Raw genomic sequence first — 21,112 nt, 5'->3', positions numbered from 1 at the left:
TTATTAGATTTTATTTGCATTTCCTTTTTCTTCTTTATTCGTCTGTAGTTTGCTGATGCGCCTGTTTATAAAATGTAAAAAAAGGAATATGGTTTTTTTTTCTTCTTTTTTGCATTTAGACAGAAACAAAAACCCTTTGAAATCGTTTGCCTTGCATCTGCCTTTTGTTTTGTTTTTGTTTTATTTTGTTTTGTTTTCTTATCTGTTTTGTAGTAAATCGTTGTTGCAAAAATAGGACGTGACTGTACTTATATATTTGTTAATTCTTTTTATGTTTTATTATTTTTTACTCGTACCGGTTGTTGTCGCCTAACTATGGCCTATGAATTTCTTTCGTTTTGATTAATTTTGACTATTTTCAATGTAAACTTTTTTTTTGTAGGCTTAACACTCCTCACTAAATGTTTATTGTTTATTAATAATTATTTATGTTAATTATATTTTTTTTTTCATTTTGTTTTTGCATTGAAATATGGAACACTAGAGTTTAAAATAGTTTGTAACTAATTTTAATGCAACTGCGTATTCCCATTTTGGTTTCATATTCATATATTTATATATATATATATAATTTTTGTTTTCAATTTCATTTTGTAATTGCTAATTTTTGTTTTTCCTTTAACAACACTAAACATTTTGAATTATTTTTGGGTTTTTCTGGGCTTTCTAATATTGTAGAGCTTTCACTCAATGTTTTCTCTCGTTATGTATGTCAATTAGGTGTAAATCGAATGCTTACAACAACACACTTACGTTAAAGTCTTGCTATACGTACGAAAAAGTTCTGTAGATTTCTCAATATATATAATTTTTATTTCATTTTTGTTTGTATTTTTATTTTTTTTGGTTTTTGGTTTTTCATATTTCCCCTTAATGTTTTGTTGCTCTTGTAAATAGTTCATATCAACCTTTATTTTGCATCAAAATTGTTATTTATTTATTGTGTGTCTCGGCTCGACTCTAGATGCAGGATGAGGGCGCGGCTATTGTGGCCGGCGTCACGGTGATTGTGGTGGCTGGTAGGGCAGCCACTGTGGTTGCCACCACTGGATAATGATGGCCCACAAACGCGTGCTGCTGATGATGATGGTGGATCAGGCCGTGATGTTGTTGCTGCTGTTGCTGTTGCTGCTGCTGCTGGGGCGTCGTTGTGTACTTAAGTACATGTTGCTGCGGCAGCGAGATGAACGGTGCTGCCTGAATCGGTATGCAGTTCGAGTTGTAGTCGCTGCTTAGCACCAGAGTGGGCGTGGCGTCGGTATAATAGGCTGGCGCCTTCAGAAATGCTGCTGCAGGCGCTGCAGCAGCAGCAGCAGCATACTGTTGCTGCGGTGTCGGCATTGTTGCTGTCGACGTAGTGGACAGCGTAGTGGCCGACGACAGTGTGGGCGATGTGGCTATGGAACACGACGACGATGAAGAGGCCGACGAGGGGGAATATGGTGAGCTGCAGTGATAAGTGATGTGTTGCTGTTGTTGATGTTGAAGTTGCTGTTGGTGTTGCTGTTGCTGTTGATAGATGTTGCTGGCGTGGTGTGCGACAGCTGCTTTATTCGAGTTGCTATGATAGTAGTTGGTGTTATAATTGTATTGCTGCTGCTGTTGTTGTTGCGGCTGCTGCTGTTGCTGCTGCTGATGCGGTTCAATGATGATCAAGTTGTTGTTGCTGTTGTTATAGCCAGCGGCAACCGCTGCAGCTGTTGTTGTTGCCACCGCCGCCTGCTGCTGGTGCTGATGCTGCTGCTCACTAGGATTGGTTATCATGGCAGCCATGATGTTGGCCGGCGGCAAGACAATCGGTATATGATAGTATTTACATTGCTTGCGACGGCACTGGCTGTTGGCATGATCCCGGCAGACAGCAACACGTTGATCAATCACCTCGACCTTGTCATCTGCAGCCATACAGAGAGAGATAGGGAGAGAAAGAGCGAAGCGTGGAAGTAGAAAAAAGTCTTTGATTAGTGAATGAAAATCAAGTGCAAAATTCATCGAGTTATTGGATAAACAGTGAAAGCAATTATAAAAATAATTGTTTTGATTTAGATTTAGATTTAGATTAAGATTTAGGTTTTTATTTTTGTTGCTCGCGAGCAAAAGTGAAACTTGAAAGCACAAAAGTGTTCTTGGTTACGCTGCTTCTTGAGCTAATCGTGAATCGTATGTAGCGTCTATATTCAGATTTGATTTTGGTGCAAATGAAAACGGACTTGAGTTGAGTTGAGTTGAGTTTTGATCTCTGAACTAGATTCATACTCCTGCTAGAGTTACATAGTTTTTGTGTGGAAAAAAGAACGAAACACATCCAATTCAATTGTTTTTTTGTAAACAGGTTTTACAACTTTATTTGCGTGTATTTTTGTGTGTGTAATTGCTTGGAAACTTGATAGAACCTAAAAGGGAAACAAATTAAATAAAACTGAGAACGAGTAGATCAAATTAAAGTGTCGCCAATTGAGCTAAAAATGTAATTAAAAAATTGTATTCGGTATTTGTCTCTCAGCTACAGAACGCAAAAAATGAAGTTTGTTTCTTTGCTATAAGAAAAGCATTAAAAGCAACGCAAAAACTAAATACTAGAGCTATAAAACTAAAAGTGCTACAAACTAAAAACTGAAAAGGGAAAAACTTAAGCACATGCACTTACCTTCAGTTAAATGAACGAATCTACAATTTAACCGACTGCACATAGATCTATTAAAATCTTGGCACACCGGGAGGGTGTCCAGTAACTATATATAGATTTTGTATGAGAAGTTGTTTTGATTTCATGTTTGTTTTTTTTTTTGGTTTTTTGTTTTTTTTTTTTGTTGGAGATATGGCAGGATGCAAACGTAGTAAATAAACCAATTGACAGAAATAATAATTGAATTTTTAGTTTAATTTGTTTCAGTGTATTTTGATTATTTTTTTTTGTTGTATTTTAAGGGGGGGTTTTTTTTGAGGATTTTCGTTTGAAAAAAAGAGAAGAGCAGAAAAAGAAAAGAAAAAGAGCACAAATTAGTTATATTCTTATAATAATTATATGATACACTAGAATTGTTAATGGTTTGTTAGATTCATTACGCTTTGTGTACATTTTTTTGTTATTTTCTTCTTTTTTTTCTTTTTTGATTGTCAATGTTAGTCGCTGTTTGATATAAAATAGTTATCATGTTGCATGATATATATATTAAATCGTATGTTAAGCTAGGTTTTCACTTAAATAATCTTAAAGGCAAATAGGAGAATAAATCATAAAATGGCGGCGCAAATGAATTCAAAAACTCTTTTTGGTTTCTTTCGAGTGTGTTGCGTATGAGTCCTGAGGAATGAAACGCAGCTAGAGAAGTGTGTGTTCTAAAGTTTTCGGTGTACGTTAATGCTAATATAAATATATAAAAAAAAGAATGGTTTTATCTTCTTGGTTGGAAAAACTTAAATGCTAAGCTTAAAAATAAAGTTTTGCCACAAAAGCTTTAAGTCGAACTTAAAGAAATCTAGAAATCAATGTAGAAATGAATCACCTTTAAAGCAGCAAGTATTGGACAACTAAAACTTAGCTTTTGATATAGCCAAACTGTTTATGGATAAGCCAAGAAGCTTTTAAGCACAGCATAGAGATAGAGACAGATAGAGCGAAAGACAGAGAGAGAGGTAGAGAGACAGAGTGGGAAGAGCTTTTAGGTCTGTAACACTCACTTTTTGATAAGGTTTAGAACGCGCCTTAGTTACGATAGATATATATTTCTATATATATGTAAACGACATATGTATAATACAGAAAGAGAGATTATTCATTTTGATTGTTTGCTTAAGTTCTAGTGGGCTGAATTATGCAGTAACAGTTACATATCCTAATAGGCGGCACTAGAAATATAAGAAAAAAAGAGAGAAAAGAGAGAGAGAGAGAGAGAGAGAGAACGTAATACATACGCAATGTTAATTTGTATACCATTATAAATGACGCCTGTGTTTTATGTTTTCGAAGAAATAATCAAAAAAGTTGGTTTTAAGGATAAATAGAAACAAAACGAGAACAGAAAATGAAAACGAGAAACCAAATCATAAATTTGGCCTTGAGTAGCGCGCAAAAAGCTGCTAAGCTGAACAGAAATTCGAAAGCTTGAAAGCTCTAACACAATTACTGCGATCGCATTGAAAGCACATTAAAGCTTTAAGCTCTTTGCTGAAGATGCGATAATATTGGATGAGTCTTGACTAAATTATATCAAGAGTTTTGCAAGGCACACAAATTTATTTAATTTCGCGTGACACACAAATTAACAAAGAGCAAGTGTGAGACAAAGAGAGCGAGAGAGAGAGAAAGACAGAGGGGGGGCTTGGGGGCGGGTGGAGTATTGTAAACATATTGAGTGTAAATAATATTTAAATTACAGGCCGCTCTTTACCTAATTATGTAAAATGTGCCATTCATTAGCATAGGACACTGAGTGTATAAAACGCCCCGTTCCGGCTGGGCTGTTGTTTGAGTATCAAATAGAGAGAATATTGATAACGGATTAGCTTGGCATTGTCTATAAGGTACAAGTATACAATTTTATATATGCTTTTGTTTCTTTTCAACTTGGCAAATATTGACGACAGGTGGTATATATGTTTGTGTGTGGCTGTGTGTGTCTGTGTGTGTGTGTCAGTTTTTGTGTGGCTGTGTAGGCGTGGCGTATTGGGTCAGACAGTTGTGCAAACAGCTGCTAACAGCTACGACACACTCAAAGGTGTGTCCATGTCAGCGCGCTGACATCATCGTCGACAACGTTGGCAACGCCTTCAAAATGGCCGTCGACACTTTGTTCATCGTTCTCGTTGTTGCTTTTGCTGTTGCTTCAGCTGTTGTTGTTGCTGTTGTCTTTATGGTCTGGCTGTTGTCGTCGTTGTCCCTTGTTGTCCCTTGGGGCGCGGCAGCGCATTTAATTTGATTAACCCAATTCACGCAGGCTGTGTGTTGAAATGTATAGCACAGTAGCTGGCATATACACTATTCTTCGCATTTGTTTGCAGGCGAGTTCGTATTCATATAAAATATATATATATAAATATATAATAAATATATATATAAATATGCTGTGCAGAACCAGGTCGTTATATATATCGTAGTTGCTTAATTGCTAACATTTGCGGACAAGAAGGGCTTTAGGATTTCGGCAAGCCGTAAAATAGTTTTAGAGTTCTCTTACTTTATATGAAGATACGACACTTAATTATAATATAAATATGACACTTTGACGGATTATTAAACACTTGCTGCTCTAATTGTGTTTGTATTTCTAGTTGATTACATAAACATAAAATACAATTTAATATTTAAATTTCGTCTGGTTGTGTGTGTTGTCTTTACAGAAACAGAACTTAAAACTAATACAGAGAGATAGAGAGAGAGAGAGAGAGAGCGTGATAGAAATGAAATGTTAGCATTAACAGCCGCTTAACATGCTGCCAACAGGCTGTTAGCCAACCAAAGGCAGCGACTGTACCTGGCCGCTGGCATCGGTATAGATAACACAGGAAGCGTTTAGTGGTGGTATTTTAGTGTTTGCTATAATTATCGATAGTCAGAAAGCCGGCAAAACATGCAATTTGCATTAATTGGTGTTTAAAGAGAGAGAAAATAATATATTTGTAGATATATGTGTGAGGTGAATGGAGGCAGAGTTGAGAGTAGAAGAATGTGATTGTTTATTGTTTGGTTGTTTGATTGTTTGTTGTTGTTGCAGTTCGGCATCCATTCGGCATTTGGCAGGTGTGCGTGTGTGTGTGTTGGTCGGTGTATGTATGTGTGAAAATGCGTGTTCATTTGGTTGGTTTCATTATTTGGTTGCATTTTGCCATTTTAAATTCCAATCCGTGCGAGTCGTTGAAAATATATATGTATATATTTAAATTGATTGCATGCAAATTGTAGAGTAATTTTGTTGTTTTTGTTTTATAATTGAACGCGTATGTGTTAGCATGTAAAAGGAAAAAAACATATAGGAAATTAGTAGAAAAAATGATGAGAGCGCATATGCATAGTTATAGAGTCGAGAGTTCGAATAAAATTGCAATTAGTTTGCTTTCAATATTCAATGGGCAGAGGCTTAAATTAAGCTTAAGCTGCATTTGCGGTCCAACAGCATTTTTCGCGTGGCAATTAGTCAATGCTTATTTAACATTTCAATCAAATATAATTACTAGAAATTACTATAACCAATAGTTAGAGAGAATAAGACTGAAATTACTTTCATTTTAATTATCTGTTGTATAGTTTCTCTGCGTTTTCAACATGGGATTACATCAAATCCGTTTCTAAGCCCAACTCTGTTTTGCCCTTGACTATGTTACGAGCAGCTAACATCCAATTTAACACTCAGCTGCGCCCTAATTACTTGTAAATTTTCATATTATGCAAATTCAACAGGCAAAAAACGCGGCAGAAAAACACATTGTGTGAGCCACAGAAAAACACGAGTTAATAAATGTAAATTAATGTCACGCCTTTCATGTGCAGCCTGTTTTGTTTTGTTCGCTCATTAAAGGTCCCTTGACTTGTTGCTGTTGCTACAATTAAAAGTTGCGCCAGACCGAAAAAAATGCTGTTGCAACGCGTATGCAAATGGCGAAACGCACTTAAAACTAGAATAAATTAGCAAAAATTACAATTTAAGCATAATATTTGGGAATATCGTGTAAGGCTTAAGCGAGTTAGTAAGAGTGTTGCATACATTCGGGTGGCGTCTAAGTTTAAAGCCAAATGTTATCTGTTAGCAGAAGCTGTAAAACAAAATTAATAAATTGTATAAAAATATAAGGTGTAATCAATGAAAAGCGCGCGCAAAAGCAAAAAGGTGGCGGCAACTGAAATAAGAAAGAATATTTGGCATCAGAACGGAAATTATATATGAGCTTGTCAAAGAAATAAAATAAATAATAATAAATAAAAACAGCAGGCGGCAGCAAAAATTGTGTGTTTGAAGCGCATTTAAAAATGTTTGTTACTGGCGCAGCAGCTGTAATTAAAAAACAAACAGACAATTTAAATACTTGTATAGTTGATATATATGTTCAAAGAGCTATCAAATAAGTATGTATTGTAATATTTATATATATATAGGCAGTTAGTTGGGACTCTCTGGCGAGAGACAGGCACACACAGATAAATAAACAACTTTAATAGTAATGCAAATACTTACTACATTAAGTACATACAAACAAGCCTGCAAGAGTCGATCAAATATAAGTACAGATCACATATATATATACATATATGTATCTGTGTGGGTATGTGTGTGTGTGTGAGTGTGCTACAATTTTGGCGTATACTCAATATCCAGAACAAGTCATAATTGAAGCAACTGTTAAAAACGCATCTGATGAGCAGCTCAGGTGTGTGTGTGTGTGTGGGTGTATGTGTGTGTGTGTTTATCAATATAATTTAGTTTATAAAGCTTTTGACTTTGCCTGCAAGCATATTCATTTTTTTTGTTGGTTGTTCTTGTTGTTGTTTTCATTGTTGTGTGCATATGTATTTTGTTTCATTTTGATCAGCATACTGTCATACAATAATACTTTCGTAATCCATGAAAAAGAAAAGAGTCATGTTAATAACATTGCTTGCAACGGGCTTTACCACAAAACTTAACATATGTAAAGTAACAGCTGAAGAGACCAGAGAGTGAGCGAGACAGAGGATGTAAAGTATAGGTATATTGCTTAGCAAATGCTAGATGTTAGCAGAAAACTTAACAGAAGTCTCTTAACATGATTTAAGCTTCGGCCTACGTCTCTCTCTGATTCCTTAGGCGTTTGGTCGAAGCAAATATTAACTAAACATAAAGCTATAAACGTAAAAAGAGAAACATTATATCTAGTTACGTTACTAATGACTAAGTAAATGTTTTGAATAATATAATATACATACGTTCAAGTATAATAAAGAAGCTCATTGGGCAGTGCACCAGCTTACCTTAGAAGTGCGTTTTTTGTTTTGTTTGTTTTAGCTTTATTGAGTATTGTAGCTCATTTACCATCATACCACATGCCTGAGAAGCCGAAATACGAGTATAGTAAATAAACGTAATGCGTATTTAGCGGGTACTTCGAAACTTTGAATCACAGTTAGCATGAGAGTGACAGCCACTTGCAACACAGGACTTCAAATTTGTTGGCGATACGGATTTGATTCATTTCTGATATTTGATTTTGTACTTGCTACGAAAAGTTCTTGTTTCATTGAGCACATGCTGAAAAATTACAATACGATACGCTCCAAAAAAAGAAGGAAAATACGAAAATAAATAATAAAGAGTAACGAATATTCAACAAATATGAGAGAGAGAGAGAGACAGAGAGAGATACGTAACATGTAGAAGAGAAACGTACTTCCCACTATGGAATGGGTATTTATATATATATATATATATAAATTTATATATATAAGAACAACCTGTACGAGTGTTACGTGTAACAGCAAAACAGAGAAACAGAGAGAGAGACAGAGAGAGAGAGAGTTAGAGAGTGTGGGGACATTGAAAAGATTACTGCATTGTGTGAGTGTTTGTGTGTGTGTGTTTGGAAACTCGCTGGAAACTTTTGTAATGCATTCAAAGAAATTCTAAAACTTACAACTTCTCATCGAAAAAAAGTTGTTCAGACTTTAAATTTATATTTTTCACTTGGAGAAAACATGCAAGAGCTGTGTATCAGATATTCTACTAGAGTGTAAAGAGAGGGGAAGACAGACAGAAAGAGAGAGAGAGAGAGAGTTGGTGGCAAAGTGACAAAATGTTAGTAGTATTTGAGAGAGAGAGAGACTTAAATGGAAATTAAGACAAAGTGTAAAAGAGCACAAAATGTTAGCGAAAACAAAATTATATATGTTTGTTTGTTTTTTTTTAAGCATTTCTTTGAAACATTACAAAAGCGCTTAACTCTATAGAGTATATTTATATATATATTTATGTATATATATATTGGCAATTGTATATAAATTATTTGATAATATTATGCTTCCATACACATAAACTAGTTCGTAAGTTTTCATAAGCAATACAGTAATATTTTCAGTTACAAACAGAAAGTACCAGCTCGAGCAAGCCATGTGTGGAAAACTGGAGTACTGCGAGTACTATCTCGCTTGTTGAGTGTATGTATGTGTGAGTGTGTGTATGTGTGTTTCGATATAGAGAAATTAAGAGTCGAGCAGAGAGCACACATTGATATACGCCTAACATATACCAATGAAAGTTAATAAAAAGGTTTTAGAAAGCTTTCAAATACAATTAGCAAAAATAAAATAGAATTAAGGAAGGTTCTTGTTTGGTAACTGAAGAGCAAACAGTTATATATATATATATATAGCAGTTAAGTTAAGTTATATTAATTAGCAAAATATAGTTGAAAATAAGTTTGGCCCAGAGATAAACTCATTATAATTAGCAAAATATATATGTAATAAATTTAATTTAGAAACATAGACAACGCACAGTAAAAACTGGAGAATGTGTATAAGTGTGTGTGTGTGTGGCAGAGAGACAGACAGAGAAAGAGAGAAAATGTACGCAGAAGTATTAGTGTTAAGGTTTTGCCATTTAGCACTTTCCATTTAACGAGAGTTAAGTAAAAGAAGCAACAAGTTTTTTACGGTTTTTACAATAAAACGTTTATATAATTTTCAATATAATTTTTTTTGTTGTTTTGTTAATTTTTGCATTTTTGGTTTTTTTTGTATTAGTTTTTATTATTTTATAATAACGCATAGTTAATAAGACTAATTTTTGTGTGTATCTTTTTTATGTTTCTTCAAGAGCACATTGAACATATTCATTAAAGTGTTTGCTTGTATTGGTTGCTTTGTGTTCATGTTGTGTATAAGTCATATATATATATAAGTATATAGTTGTTTGTTAATTATTATAAAACAATTTGGTTTTGTTTAGTTTTCTCTTTGCTCAAAATACATGCATTAGTTAACTTAGATACACTGAAGTTTCTCGCTTTGTCACTTTTCGTTAATAAATTTTCTTTTTTTGTTTTGGTTCAAGTTCACTAGTTTTTAATGGAGCTAAAAGTTTTGTCAGGTGAAATCAAAATGAGAAATGCAAAAAATGAAAACGGCATCAGTTGCTGATGCATCATACATTAGTGAAATAAAATGTTGTTAGGTATCTTTTTTCTCAGTGTTTGTTTTCATGTTTCTCATGTGTCTTTTTATATAATGTGGTGTACTTTACAAAAAGTGTGCTTCTCTTATCTACAAAATATAAGTTTAAATTCTGTTATCAATTGTGGCCGTGCGCAAACTACGCTACTTGTTCTCTGTTCTGGTTTTTTTGGACGGTACTGTATTTAGTGGCTGCTAAAATATTGAACTACGTTTTAGGCTTGGCTCAAAATCGCAATTTGTGAAGACTATGTGGGAGCTGCACGAGCTCTCAAATGATTCATATCAAACAACCCGGTTAACTGCTCCATATAAATATAACTCCAATCAGTTGTATATAAGTTCGATGTTATCTTATTGTTTGTTGCACTGTTAACTCGATGTTAATGTTAAGTATTGTGTGTGAAGCAGATTTTATCTTTTAACTTGTGCAGTTGAATGTGAATTTGGAAGAAAGCAAAAACAAAATAAATAAATCAAATTATATTCAGTATTATATGTAATACTTGTTGTCTGAATGTTTGTTTCTCTTGCGCGTTTATAACATGCAGTGTTTGAGTAACTGTTGTCTCTTGTAATATTTTCGTTTTCAGAGATCTCTAAGATTTGTCATAGTTTGTTTTGACCAAATTGCTAAACAGCAACAATTCTACAATGTTAAACAAAAGGAAAATGAAACATACGACAGCTAGAGAACTGGACATACATGGATTATTGTTAATAAGTAACATACTTTTAGCAAGACATAGATATATCGATAGTTGGTATTATTATTTTTGTTTGGTTTTTTCGCTTGTCAGTTTTCCATTGTTTGACGCATTTGCTGCATGTTTTTAGTAAGCAAACTTTCTTATCAAGTATGTAGTATATATATATAGGTATATAAGTAGATAGTAAGCCTGCCACAAGTCAAGCAATAATAGTTATGTATATATATATATAAGGTATGCGTATTGTTTCAGATTTATTACAGCTAGTTTCTACCGTTAGAACGAAATAGTAGTTTGGTTAGCGTACTCAGTTTTGCTTGCCATTATATCTAAGAGCTAAACATAGAGAAATTTTACTAAATCTAAATTATTTTGTTTTTTGTTTTTAATTTTTTATTAGTATTTGCTTTTTTGTTTGGGCAATGAAATTAAGCAAAAAGATTGAAAGCATTTTACAGACAGTCAAGGCAGACAGAATGTGTTTTGGTGGATGGGGTTAAAGGTATTTGAAAGGTATTTGGCATAGGCTGAACGAAGCGAAAATTAGAAGGAGAAAGCTGGAAAAAAGAGTGCTGCTCTGCCCAAAAGCGCGGCATGTGAAAATGCTTAGCGTGTGGCATGTGGCATATGTGGCATGTGGCGTATGTGTCGATTGGGTGAATTTTTTCAAAAGAAAACGGAGCGTGTTCTGCTTAGAATTCGAATAGATATTTCTTGATAAATAAGTAATATATGTATATATATTTATATATATATAAATATATTTATGTATATATAAAATGTGTGGAAAGCGGCACAACAGAAAGAATAAATAAGTAAAAACAAGAGATAAGTGAATATACCAAAATAAATACCAACACACAATAAAGTAAGTTTTTGTTTCTGTTTTCGTAAGGTTCAAACTATATTTGAAATCAAACACACACGATATTTTTGTAAAAAATCAACATTAATCAATGAACTATCGACAACTAAATATTAGAATTAGTGGCAAACATTAAACTTGTCATTAAACATTAGAAATATTGTAAATTTAAACGAAATTTTACAGAGATTATATAAGTATATATGTATGAATAGGTTCAGTTAATAATAATAATCATAATAATAATAGTAATTAGAGTTCGAATTTATCAACTTCTGTGGCTAACAACTTAAAGTGCGCAAGTCTGTGGCAAATATTTTTTTGTATTCTTTTTTGTTTTGTTGTTTGTAAGTATTTTCCTAATTCTAAACAGGGATAAAACACATAAAAATATATAGACTACATTTAAAACTTGTATAATTGTCAGTACATAAATTATATAACGTAAACATTACATTGAAGAATTAAAAAAAAAAAAAACATAATAATTATGAAAAATCACACGAGATCTAAGATTAAAAACATAGTTCTGTTGTCATCGAATTTATTTTTTGATAAACATACATCATGTATACATAACGTGTATGTAAATTGTTTAAATATATGAAAGAAACAGGTATAATACATCGAGAGCAAGATATAGTTAGATAGATAGAGAGATAGATAGATAGAGAGAGAGAGAAATATATATAGGAAAAAACGAAAAGTTTACATAGTTTGTTTTTCTTTTTTCTCTTTTAATTGTCAACATAGGAGTCAAATCTTGAACATAACATTAACATAACATAACATAACATAATTTTGATGGCTTAACAGTTTCAAAAATGATTTCAGGTGTGAGAATGTTTTGGTGTGTGTGTATGTGTGTCTGGGTGTGTATCGCAAAGAGAGAGCGAGAGATTTGAATGTGATGATTGAATTAAGATATTGACTTTGAATTGGTTTATCGATTAGTAAGAGCGCTTTATAGCTAGCATGTACGATTATGAGTGTGTGTGTGTGTATGTGTGTAGGTGTGTGTGTCTGTGTGTGGGTGAATACATATGAAGACTAAACGATATACAGATCGAACTTCGTTATGTTCTAAAGAGTGTGGATCGGGTGTTCAGGTATGGGAATTTTCGGATCTTGTGAGTGTTTGTGCTAGAGTACATTGTGTTGATGTTCATATAACGTATATATATATATATATGTATGTATATATTAGCAGCATACAGCATTTATAGTATTTATGTATCATATAGGTATATATAATAGGTATAGTTCTATAACTAGGCAATATTCGTTACGCATGTTCGTTGCTCAACAATTTTAAACAATTAAAATTACAACAGCATTCACGAAAGCTAACTAACTAGCTAACTTTATATAATTAGAAGAGGCAGCTAGAGAGAACGACTGATTGAGCGAGAGAGAGAGAGAGAGAGAGACAGAGAGTGAGAGAGAGAGAGCAAGACAGCAAAGAGGTAGACAGAACTTGAAACAGTTTGTAACGTTAGCTCTATGGCATTAAAGCTTTCGCAGTCCAACAACAAGCGCAGACACAACTGTACCCAGCAGCAGCTTCTACTTGGTTTGTTTTTATGGCATATTTGATAGGAACGATTAACTGACTCGCATTCCAGGGTAAGGTGTGTGAAGTAAGCTTCTTTTTCTGTGTAAGAGTGCGTGCGTATGTATGTATGTGTGTGTGTGCAGGTGTGCAAAGCTATCACAGTACTTCGTTATACCAAGTTGCAGTTGCCGTTACCAATTCCATTTCCGTTTCCGTTTCCGTTTCTATTTATATTTTGGATGCTCACTTTAAGGCTATCAAAAAGGAACTTAACTTAAAAACTACGTGTTGAAAAAGGACTTCTCTTTTCTATGTATTTGTGCTTTAAAAGCTTCGTTCTTATGCAGACTATGCTATGCTATGAAAATGGCAACAGCTCAAGTCACAATGAGGTTATGTTTTGTTGCGTCTAATTCAAAATAATAAAATTGATATCATAATAAAAGCCTAAGGAAAGTGTAGCATACTCTAGAGCTGCGGTCTCGAGCATTCTGTGTGTGTAAATAAGCGGGGCAAGAGGATCGCTTAGAGGGCAAGCTTTTCAGCGTATTGCACTGTATGAAAGCTCATTGAAAGTACACGAAAGCCTTTAAGTCTATTTGGCTCGATGTCAATTGTATTGCAAAAGCTGTGGATGTTTAAGCTTTAAGCAGCTTTAAGCATATTAAGGAAACTTTCCTAAAGTGTGTGTGTCTGTGTGTGTGCGTATGTGTGTGAATTTCAGATTTGTCATGGTGCAATTTGTTTTGAATAAAAAAAGGACGCCTTTTGACACTCTAAATATAATGCTATGCTATTACGAGACCTAGTGTATAAATTAAGTTAAAACTGAGGCACATAATCTTACGTCTTCGATGTGTACTACATACTAAATAGTTACTACTACGAATAACTGGACCAACACGTTCATTAAGTACAGTTGCGTTCGAGTCTCTCTGTGTGTGTGATTAGCGACTGCTCGCTTAGGAGGTCTTCATCTTCTTATAGGGGTTCAGGACCATGGCAGTACCGGGTGCTGCGCCCTGGGCGGCTGCAGCTGCAGCGGCTGCTGCTGCGTATTGTTGAGCTGCGGCGGCTGCTTGGCTGCTGGGCATGGCATACGCATAGCCGCTGCCACCAGCTGTGGGCGTGGCGGCAGCCATGACGCCCGGATAGAAATAACCCTGGGCAGCAGCTGCAGCGGCATACTGCTGCGGACTGGCAGCCATTGGCATGGGCGCTCCAGCGTTCGGTGCACGCAGTAGGGCAGCCGAGGCGCCGGGCAAGTAGCCAGCGGCTGAGGGCGTACGCACCGGAGTGCCGGGTGCCACGGGCGTGGACAGACCTGAACTGGGCAAGGAGCCATATTGACGCAGCTGCGCCTGAGCCTGAGCTTGGGCCTGGGCTTGAGCTTGGGCCTGAGCCTGAGCTTGAGCTTGAGCCTGCACTTGAGCCTGTGCCTGCATTTGCAGCAGCGTTGCCATGGACACAGGCTGAGCCTGTTGCTGTTGCGGCTGTGGCACGGGCTGTGGTGGCGCCGCCGCCGAAACAAAACTCTTGTTGAGTGTCATGCCTGTGTAGGCGGCTGCCGAGGCAGCTGAAACGGGCTTGGCCGCTGCATTGGCCACCTTTATGGCGTAGTTCTTCTGGGCCACCTCTTTGGCCAATGCGGCGGGATCGGCATAGTAGCTAGTAGCGGGACTTAGACCAGCAGCTGCTGCATAGGCGGCATACGCCTGTTGCGCATAGGCTGCCTGAGCTTGGGCCTGGGCCTGAGCTTGGGCTTGAGCCTGGGCCTGCACCTGAGCAGCTTGTTGCTGTTGTTGCTGCTGTTGCTGGTGTTGTTGGTGCTGCTGCTGCTGCTGTGCCTGGACATAGCTGTTCTGCACCGAGCTGCTGGCCATGCTCACAATGGGCGTGGCATTCGAATAGCCGCTATACAAATTTGCATAGCTATAGGCGGGCATTGCGTAGCTGAGACGCTGATATTGCTGCACCGCCGGAGCTACCGAGGCTTGACAGCTGTTGCTGGTGCTGCCGCTGCTGTTGACATTGCCATTGGTGGTGGGCGTGGGCAGAATGCCGCTGCTATGGCCATTATGATAGCGCTGATAGGCATCGCTGCCATTCTGCTTAATCGCATAGCTGCGCTGAGGCGGCGCCTGGATGTAGGCGGGCGCAACGGAATTGGAATCAGCATCGACTGCTGCTGCTGCTGCTGCTGCTATTGCAGTTGTGCTGGCAGCAACTGTTGCTGCTGCAGTGTTATTGTCTGCATCGCTAGGCAGCTCATCGCCGTTCAATGATTTATTCAAATTGTTATTAATATATGACAAATAATTATTATTATCGCCATTGGCCAGGGTCAAGGGGTCATGTGCTGTCTCTGTGCTGGGGGGACTAGCGCTACCGTTTGTTGCTGGTGTGCCAGCTGTGTCAGTTGTTGCTGCTGTTGATTTTGTTGTATCATTAGCTGTATCAGTGTCTGCTGCTGTTGTTGTAATTGTTTGTGTTGTATTACAATCGTTAGCAGTGTTTGTTGTGGCTGTTGTTGTGTTGGTTTGTGCTGTTGTTGTTGTTGCTGTTGTGTCATTATTTTCTTGATCATGATTTGCATCAGAATCGTTAGCTAGCGCTTGGTTATCATGATTATTAATATGATTAGTAGCTGTTGTTGTTGTTGTTGTTGTTGTTGGTGGTGTTGTTGTTGGTGTTGGTGTGGATGTGGCTGTATTTGTGTTTGTATTGGTATTTGTATTGGTATTGGTAGTCATAGCAGTTACAGTTACAGCATTATTATTATTATTACTGGCTGTTGTTGCTGCTGTTGTTGTTGTAGTTGTTGTTATGGCGCTACATATTGGTTGTTGTTGTTGTTGATGTTGTTGTTGTTGTTGTGGGGGATACTCACATGACACTGGCACGTAGGGCTGCATTAATTGTTGATAGGTTGTCGCACCGGGTTGATACACTGGAATGCCAGACTTTTCGGCAGCTGGACGTTTAAACGGTACCATGCCAGAGAATTGCTAATAAGAAAGAGAGAGAACGAAAGAGCAGACAGGGAAGAGAACACAAAAGACAAAAATCAATTAGTACGAAATTGTCATCCAGCATCCATCGTCAGCTTAAGCTAATTGCACTCTAACCATACATATAGAATAATAATATATATATATATATATGTTTTAATATATATTGTTTTATATAAATAGCTTACAAACGAGCTCAACTGGGAATTTTCATTAGGTATTACAACTTTTTCTTTTCGATTTTACACTCAATTTTTTCTCAAACTTTTGCCAATGTTTATAAATAATAAATAATCATATATCCAATAATAAACCAAAAAACTATTCAAATCGAATCAAAAAACCAGGAGTAAGACCAAAAAAGCATTTAACTGAGTAGAAATTGTTCGTAAACGTATTGCGTGCATTGGTTCAAGAGCGAAAGCTTTTAATGTGCTTCGCATAAAAAAGCTACAAAAAGCTCTGCTCAGCCAGCGATTAAAGCAATTGTATGAAATGTGAAAAGTTATTCTGTGTGGAATATTGCCGCAGCAGAGGACAGCTGAATTCATAAAATCAAATTCGAATTTTTTGCTCTGACATTTAAATTGTCGAGATTAAGTAATTATATTCTTTAGCTGACCCATGCTGAAACCAATTTTGATCACCGAATTTGTGCAGATCTTTTTTTGTTGATTTTTTTTTCGTTTTTTTTTTTTTTATACATTTAATTTAGTTATTTTGTGTGAAATTTTGATTTCTGTTGAGTACATGCATTTAGGAAGCCAATTTTTTTTGTTTCTAGTATGCGTTAGGGTTTGTTTAAATAAGCTGTGTTCCTTCCGAGTCTCATGGAAAATGAGAACAAAAATTCAATTTAGTGACAAGAATAGATAATCTATCTATTAGAACTGACAGTTGGCTCGATTGCTAAACAAAACAACAATATATTCTGACATTTTTCACAGAAGTATATATTAATTGTTTGTTTCTAGTTGGAATATACTTTATTAACTCTATTGCTAAATATGAAACTGAAACTAATTTGGCTCTATCATCTCAAGATTCAGAGGTATTCTAACCATAATATTCAAGATATGGTTGTGGGATCTGTGTCATTGGATAACAATTGAAAATTTGTTTACATAAACAAATATATGTAATATTCTGCTGTGCTCCCTCTGCTTCTATCTTCTATGCCTTTTCAAAAATTGTCTTCAGCTGCTTTGTATTCTACTCTCTCTGTGGCCTTTAAGTCAGTAGATCTATAGATAATAAATTAATTAAAAAAGCCTTTAGTTCAAAGTGTCAAATATACTCAGCGTCTGGCAGCTTCTACATTTTAATGCTGGGCATGTAAAAAGTTATCGGAAAAGTTTAGTCTCCCTTAAGAAAACTATTATTACTATTACTATTTCTGAGCATAACTCCTCTCTTTAAACTTTAAGCTAGAACAAAAAGAAACTCCGTTATGTATTTTAGATATTTCTACAAACGATATAGAAATCGATTTCATTAAGCCATATCGTCTAATCGATAAGTGCATTTATTTGATTATTTTGCAACACTATACTGTGCATGTGCGCACTGGAAGAAACACAGCTTATGATGTAAGTATATCAAGTAGTTATATGTGGTTTGTTTATCATGTGGTGTATATGTACTGCAGTATTGTGGTAATACTGGATGGATAGTTGTTCATTTATTTGGTAAGTTACGTTTTCTTATTGGCTTTGGAGTACTTACGAAGTTTTCATAGTAAAATGAACCAACCGTTTTAACATCCATCTTTTTGGCAATTGTGCACATTTATGATAGTTATTATTATTATTGTTGTTGTTGTTGTTGTTATTATTGTAAAAATTGTGATGATATTTATCCATTATGAACGCAATTCGATATTAGTAATTGATTTTATTTATTCATTTTGAATGATTAATTTGAATGATTCGCATTGTTGATTGATGCATTTATTGTAGTTGGTTGTTTTTTTTTGTTTTTGATTTGGGTTAGCAGACATTTTTTTGTAGTTGCAGTTGTTGTTTGTTGTTGTTGATAATTGATTGTTTTTTGGATTTTTTGAATTGTTGGCAACAAGTAACATAGAGACACAGAAAACAAAGGAAAGTCGAATCGAAAAAACAAACGAAGAAGAGAGAGAACACAAATGAAATTAGTGAATATATTCAGCATAAATATACAAAATACAAAAATGTTCATCAAGAAGTATTAGCGATAAGTTAGATATGTATATATATATATATATATTTAGGTAAGTAAATACGTAGTCTAGCGTGATGCGAATGTGTGATAAGTTAACCTAAATAATATAATAATACATACAATTCATGATACATACAAAATACATACAATTAGGCCAAGACTTAAGTTTTAAGTTAAATTTTAGCAAAATGCGCAAAAGCCAAGCAAAGTTCGCATGTAAAGCTAATTAACCTGGAAAAGCACTTAGGCACTTAAACAATTAAGCTCGGATGGTGCTAGCTGCAGCTGTAAATAAAGAGCGGAAGAGCTGTCGAACCAATCGTATCAGCCTAGCCAAACAGTTCGTCATGCAGGCGATTGCGAGTGAGTTGTATTTCTTGTTGGGGGTTGGGTCAATTATCAGTTAAACCATTTTAATTAACACTTGCCCAGGTAACTGTGTGTGTGTGAAGGTGATTGTGATTTATCATATGCGCAACCCCTAATTGATGCCACATGCGGCACGCAACGCTGATTGCAAGTTGAAGCTGTCGCTGCCAGCTCAACAGGGCAACACATGCATCAGTATTGATAAATTGATTAGCAATATGCATTTGTCTCCATCAATGAGTTGGTGTATGTGCCTGTGTGTGTGTGCGTGTTTGCTCTTTTGATATGTCAGATAATTACTTGGTTTTGCAAATTAAATGCTCGCCGACTAACTGACTGAAAGACTTGACTGACTTGCTGCTTGTGTAAACGCTAATTGATGGCTCTTCATAGGGCATGTGAAATTTGCGACTAAATCAGTGAATAAGTGAATGAGTGAGTGAGTGCTAATGACTAGGTGAGTGAAGACTTGAATAGTTCAATGGAGTGCTTGCAGCGCTAATAAAATGCCAGTTATGTTACACTAAAAATTTGTTGCATACTTTTGGGTTGAATTAAAAGAAGAGAACTAGGTCCAAACTAATTTTTAAAAATTATATAATTTATATAAAATGTATGTATCTTAAGTAAGTCAAACTTTAAACAGGCCTAAAATGAGCATTTAAATGTGAATTGTTATTTAAAAAAATGAAAGGAAGAAAATTCAGATAAACATCTTTGTCACTCTAACGAATTCAAATAATTCATATCTTATTCAAAAAGTTTTTGAACTTGTTATTTATTATTTTTAGTTCTTAGAATTTGCTTTATTGAGTTTGAATTTTGTGAGAATTTGTAATTCAAAGTTTGATTCGTTATGTATGGTAATTCAACTTTGATGAAATTATTAATTATAAGATAATAACTTGTATTGGATTTTAACATGAATAAATTTAAGCTTTGATATCACTTTTAGAATTATAAACAGGTTTTTATTTTAGATAATTTGACTGTTTCAAAAATTTGAGGGATTATTAAATTGAAGTTACGAATGCTTGTTGCACCAGCAGAGCTTAACAGCTCAATTGAATAAACTTCTCTTCTTTTATATCTCTTAATAATTAAAATATTTTTGTAAATATTTTAAATGAGTTTGTTCATAGCTCTTTATAATTTAATTATATTTATAAAATATTTTAAATCCAGCACAAAAGTATCCAGCAAAAAGCTAAACAACCTTTTAGTTATTACTATATTTAAATCCAACTTTATTTTAGTTTAGTTTTTAGAGCTTTGGCTTAGGTTTTTTTGCAGCTTAAAATCATGCGATATAAAACAAAATACTCTTAACACAATCAACAAAAAAAGAAACGAATTCGCAGGAAATTAGACAATCAACAAAACAAAAATCAGAAATCAGAAATGGAACGAAAGGCAACAGAAACAGAAACAGAAATTTAAAAAAAATTAAGAAGAGATGTGAAAGAAATTAAACAAAATACCAGTGGAAACATTTCAGGATCCGCTGACCGCTTCTTGCCCACTTCCAGTGTGTGATGACCCATAACAGCGGCGGCAGCGGCGGCGGCGGCGGCAGCAGCAGCGGCAGCGGCAGCGTTGTTTGTGGTTGTTGTTGCTGTTGGTGTTGTTGTTGTTGCGCCAGCAGCGACGCCGCCGGCCGTGTGGATGGTGTTGTTGTTGTTGCTGTTGTTGCTGTTGTGGAGGTGGTTCTGCAGTTGCTGCTGATGCTGATTTAGTTGTTGGTGTGCCGCAAGAGGTGAGCTCTGTATTGCGTGTGTGTGTGTGCGAGTATTTGTGTGTGTGTGCGTGTGTGTGTCAGTTGAAGTGCATAATTTTGATCAAGTTGCATTTATTGAAATTAAAATCAAAATAATTATGCCAAAAATCAATTAAAAAAGTGTATAGAATATAATTTTGATCAAGCATTTAAATTATGCGTCCATTAAATATGGATAAATTCCATTTTAATTATTCAAGCAGCATTGGTGTTGGCATTTTTAATAAATATGCACAAATATATTTTTTTATTGCATTTTTTGAATAAATTAAACAAATATTTGATATTCGTTTTGTGCATTTTTTTGTTGTTGTGCGTGTGTGTGATTGAGTGTGTGTGTGTGTATGTGTGTATAGATATCATCCATCGTAGAAGCAATTACAGTGTGGCACAGGCGAACAGATGAAATACAAAATAGTAGAAGAGTACGAGTGTTTTTTTCATGATAAGTAAAAATTATAGTTAAAAAGAAAAAACAATAAAAT

General features: G+C 35.2%; 1 protein-coding gene across 27 annotated transcripts in view; it reads right to left on the bottom strand.

The window, feature by feature from the left end:
• Nucleotides 1-623: 623 nt before the first annotated feature.
• The window catches only part of LOC111595460 (protein muscleblind), a 191,203-nt gene continuing 170,714 nt past the window's right edge, over nucleotides 624-21,112 (bottom strand). For 8 of the 27 annotated variants that reach the window (XM_030222701.1, XM_030222702.1, XM_030222708.1 and 5 more), the window contains 3 exons: nucleotides 20,332-20,613; nucleotides 18,005-18,046; nucleotides 13,994-16,276 (listed from right to left, as the gene is read on the bottom strand). In XM_030222701.1, the coding sequence (XP_030078561.1) occupies nucleotides 14,231-16,276; nucleotides 18,005-18,046; nucleotides 20,332-20,613 (2,370 nt within the window). In that variant the 3' untranslated portion in view covers nucleotides 13,994-14,230. Of the gene's footprint in view, nucleotides 1,896-2,647; nucleotides 2,733-3,719; nucleotides 3,850-4,391; nucleotides 4,462-5,324; nucleotides 5,537-13,993; nucleotides 16,277-18,004; nucleotides 18,047-20,331; nucleotides 20,614-21,112 lie in introns of those variants that run through there. The other 19 variants (XM_023309203.2, XM_023309210.2, XM_023309206.2 and 16 more) reach the window with 13 other exon arrangements.

This window comes from Drosophila hydei, unplaced genomic scaffold, assembly GCF_003285905.1.
Source record: "Drosophila hydei strain 15085-1641.00,03,60 unplaced genomic scaffold, DhydRS2 tig00000060-arrow-pilon, whole genome shotgun sequence".
Lineage (NCBI taxonomy): Eukaryota > Metazoa > Arthropoda > Insecta > Diptera > Drosophilidae > Drosophila > Drosophila hydei.
The sequence above is the reverse complement of the archived record's forward strand: the minus strand, read 5'-3'. Positions and strand labels throughout refer to the sequence as shown.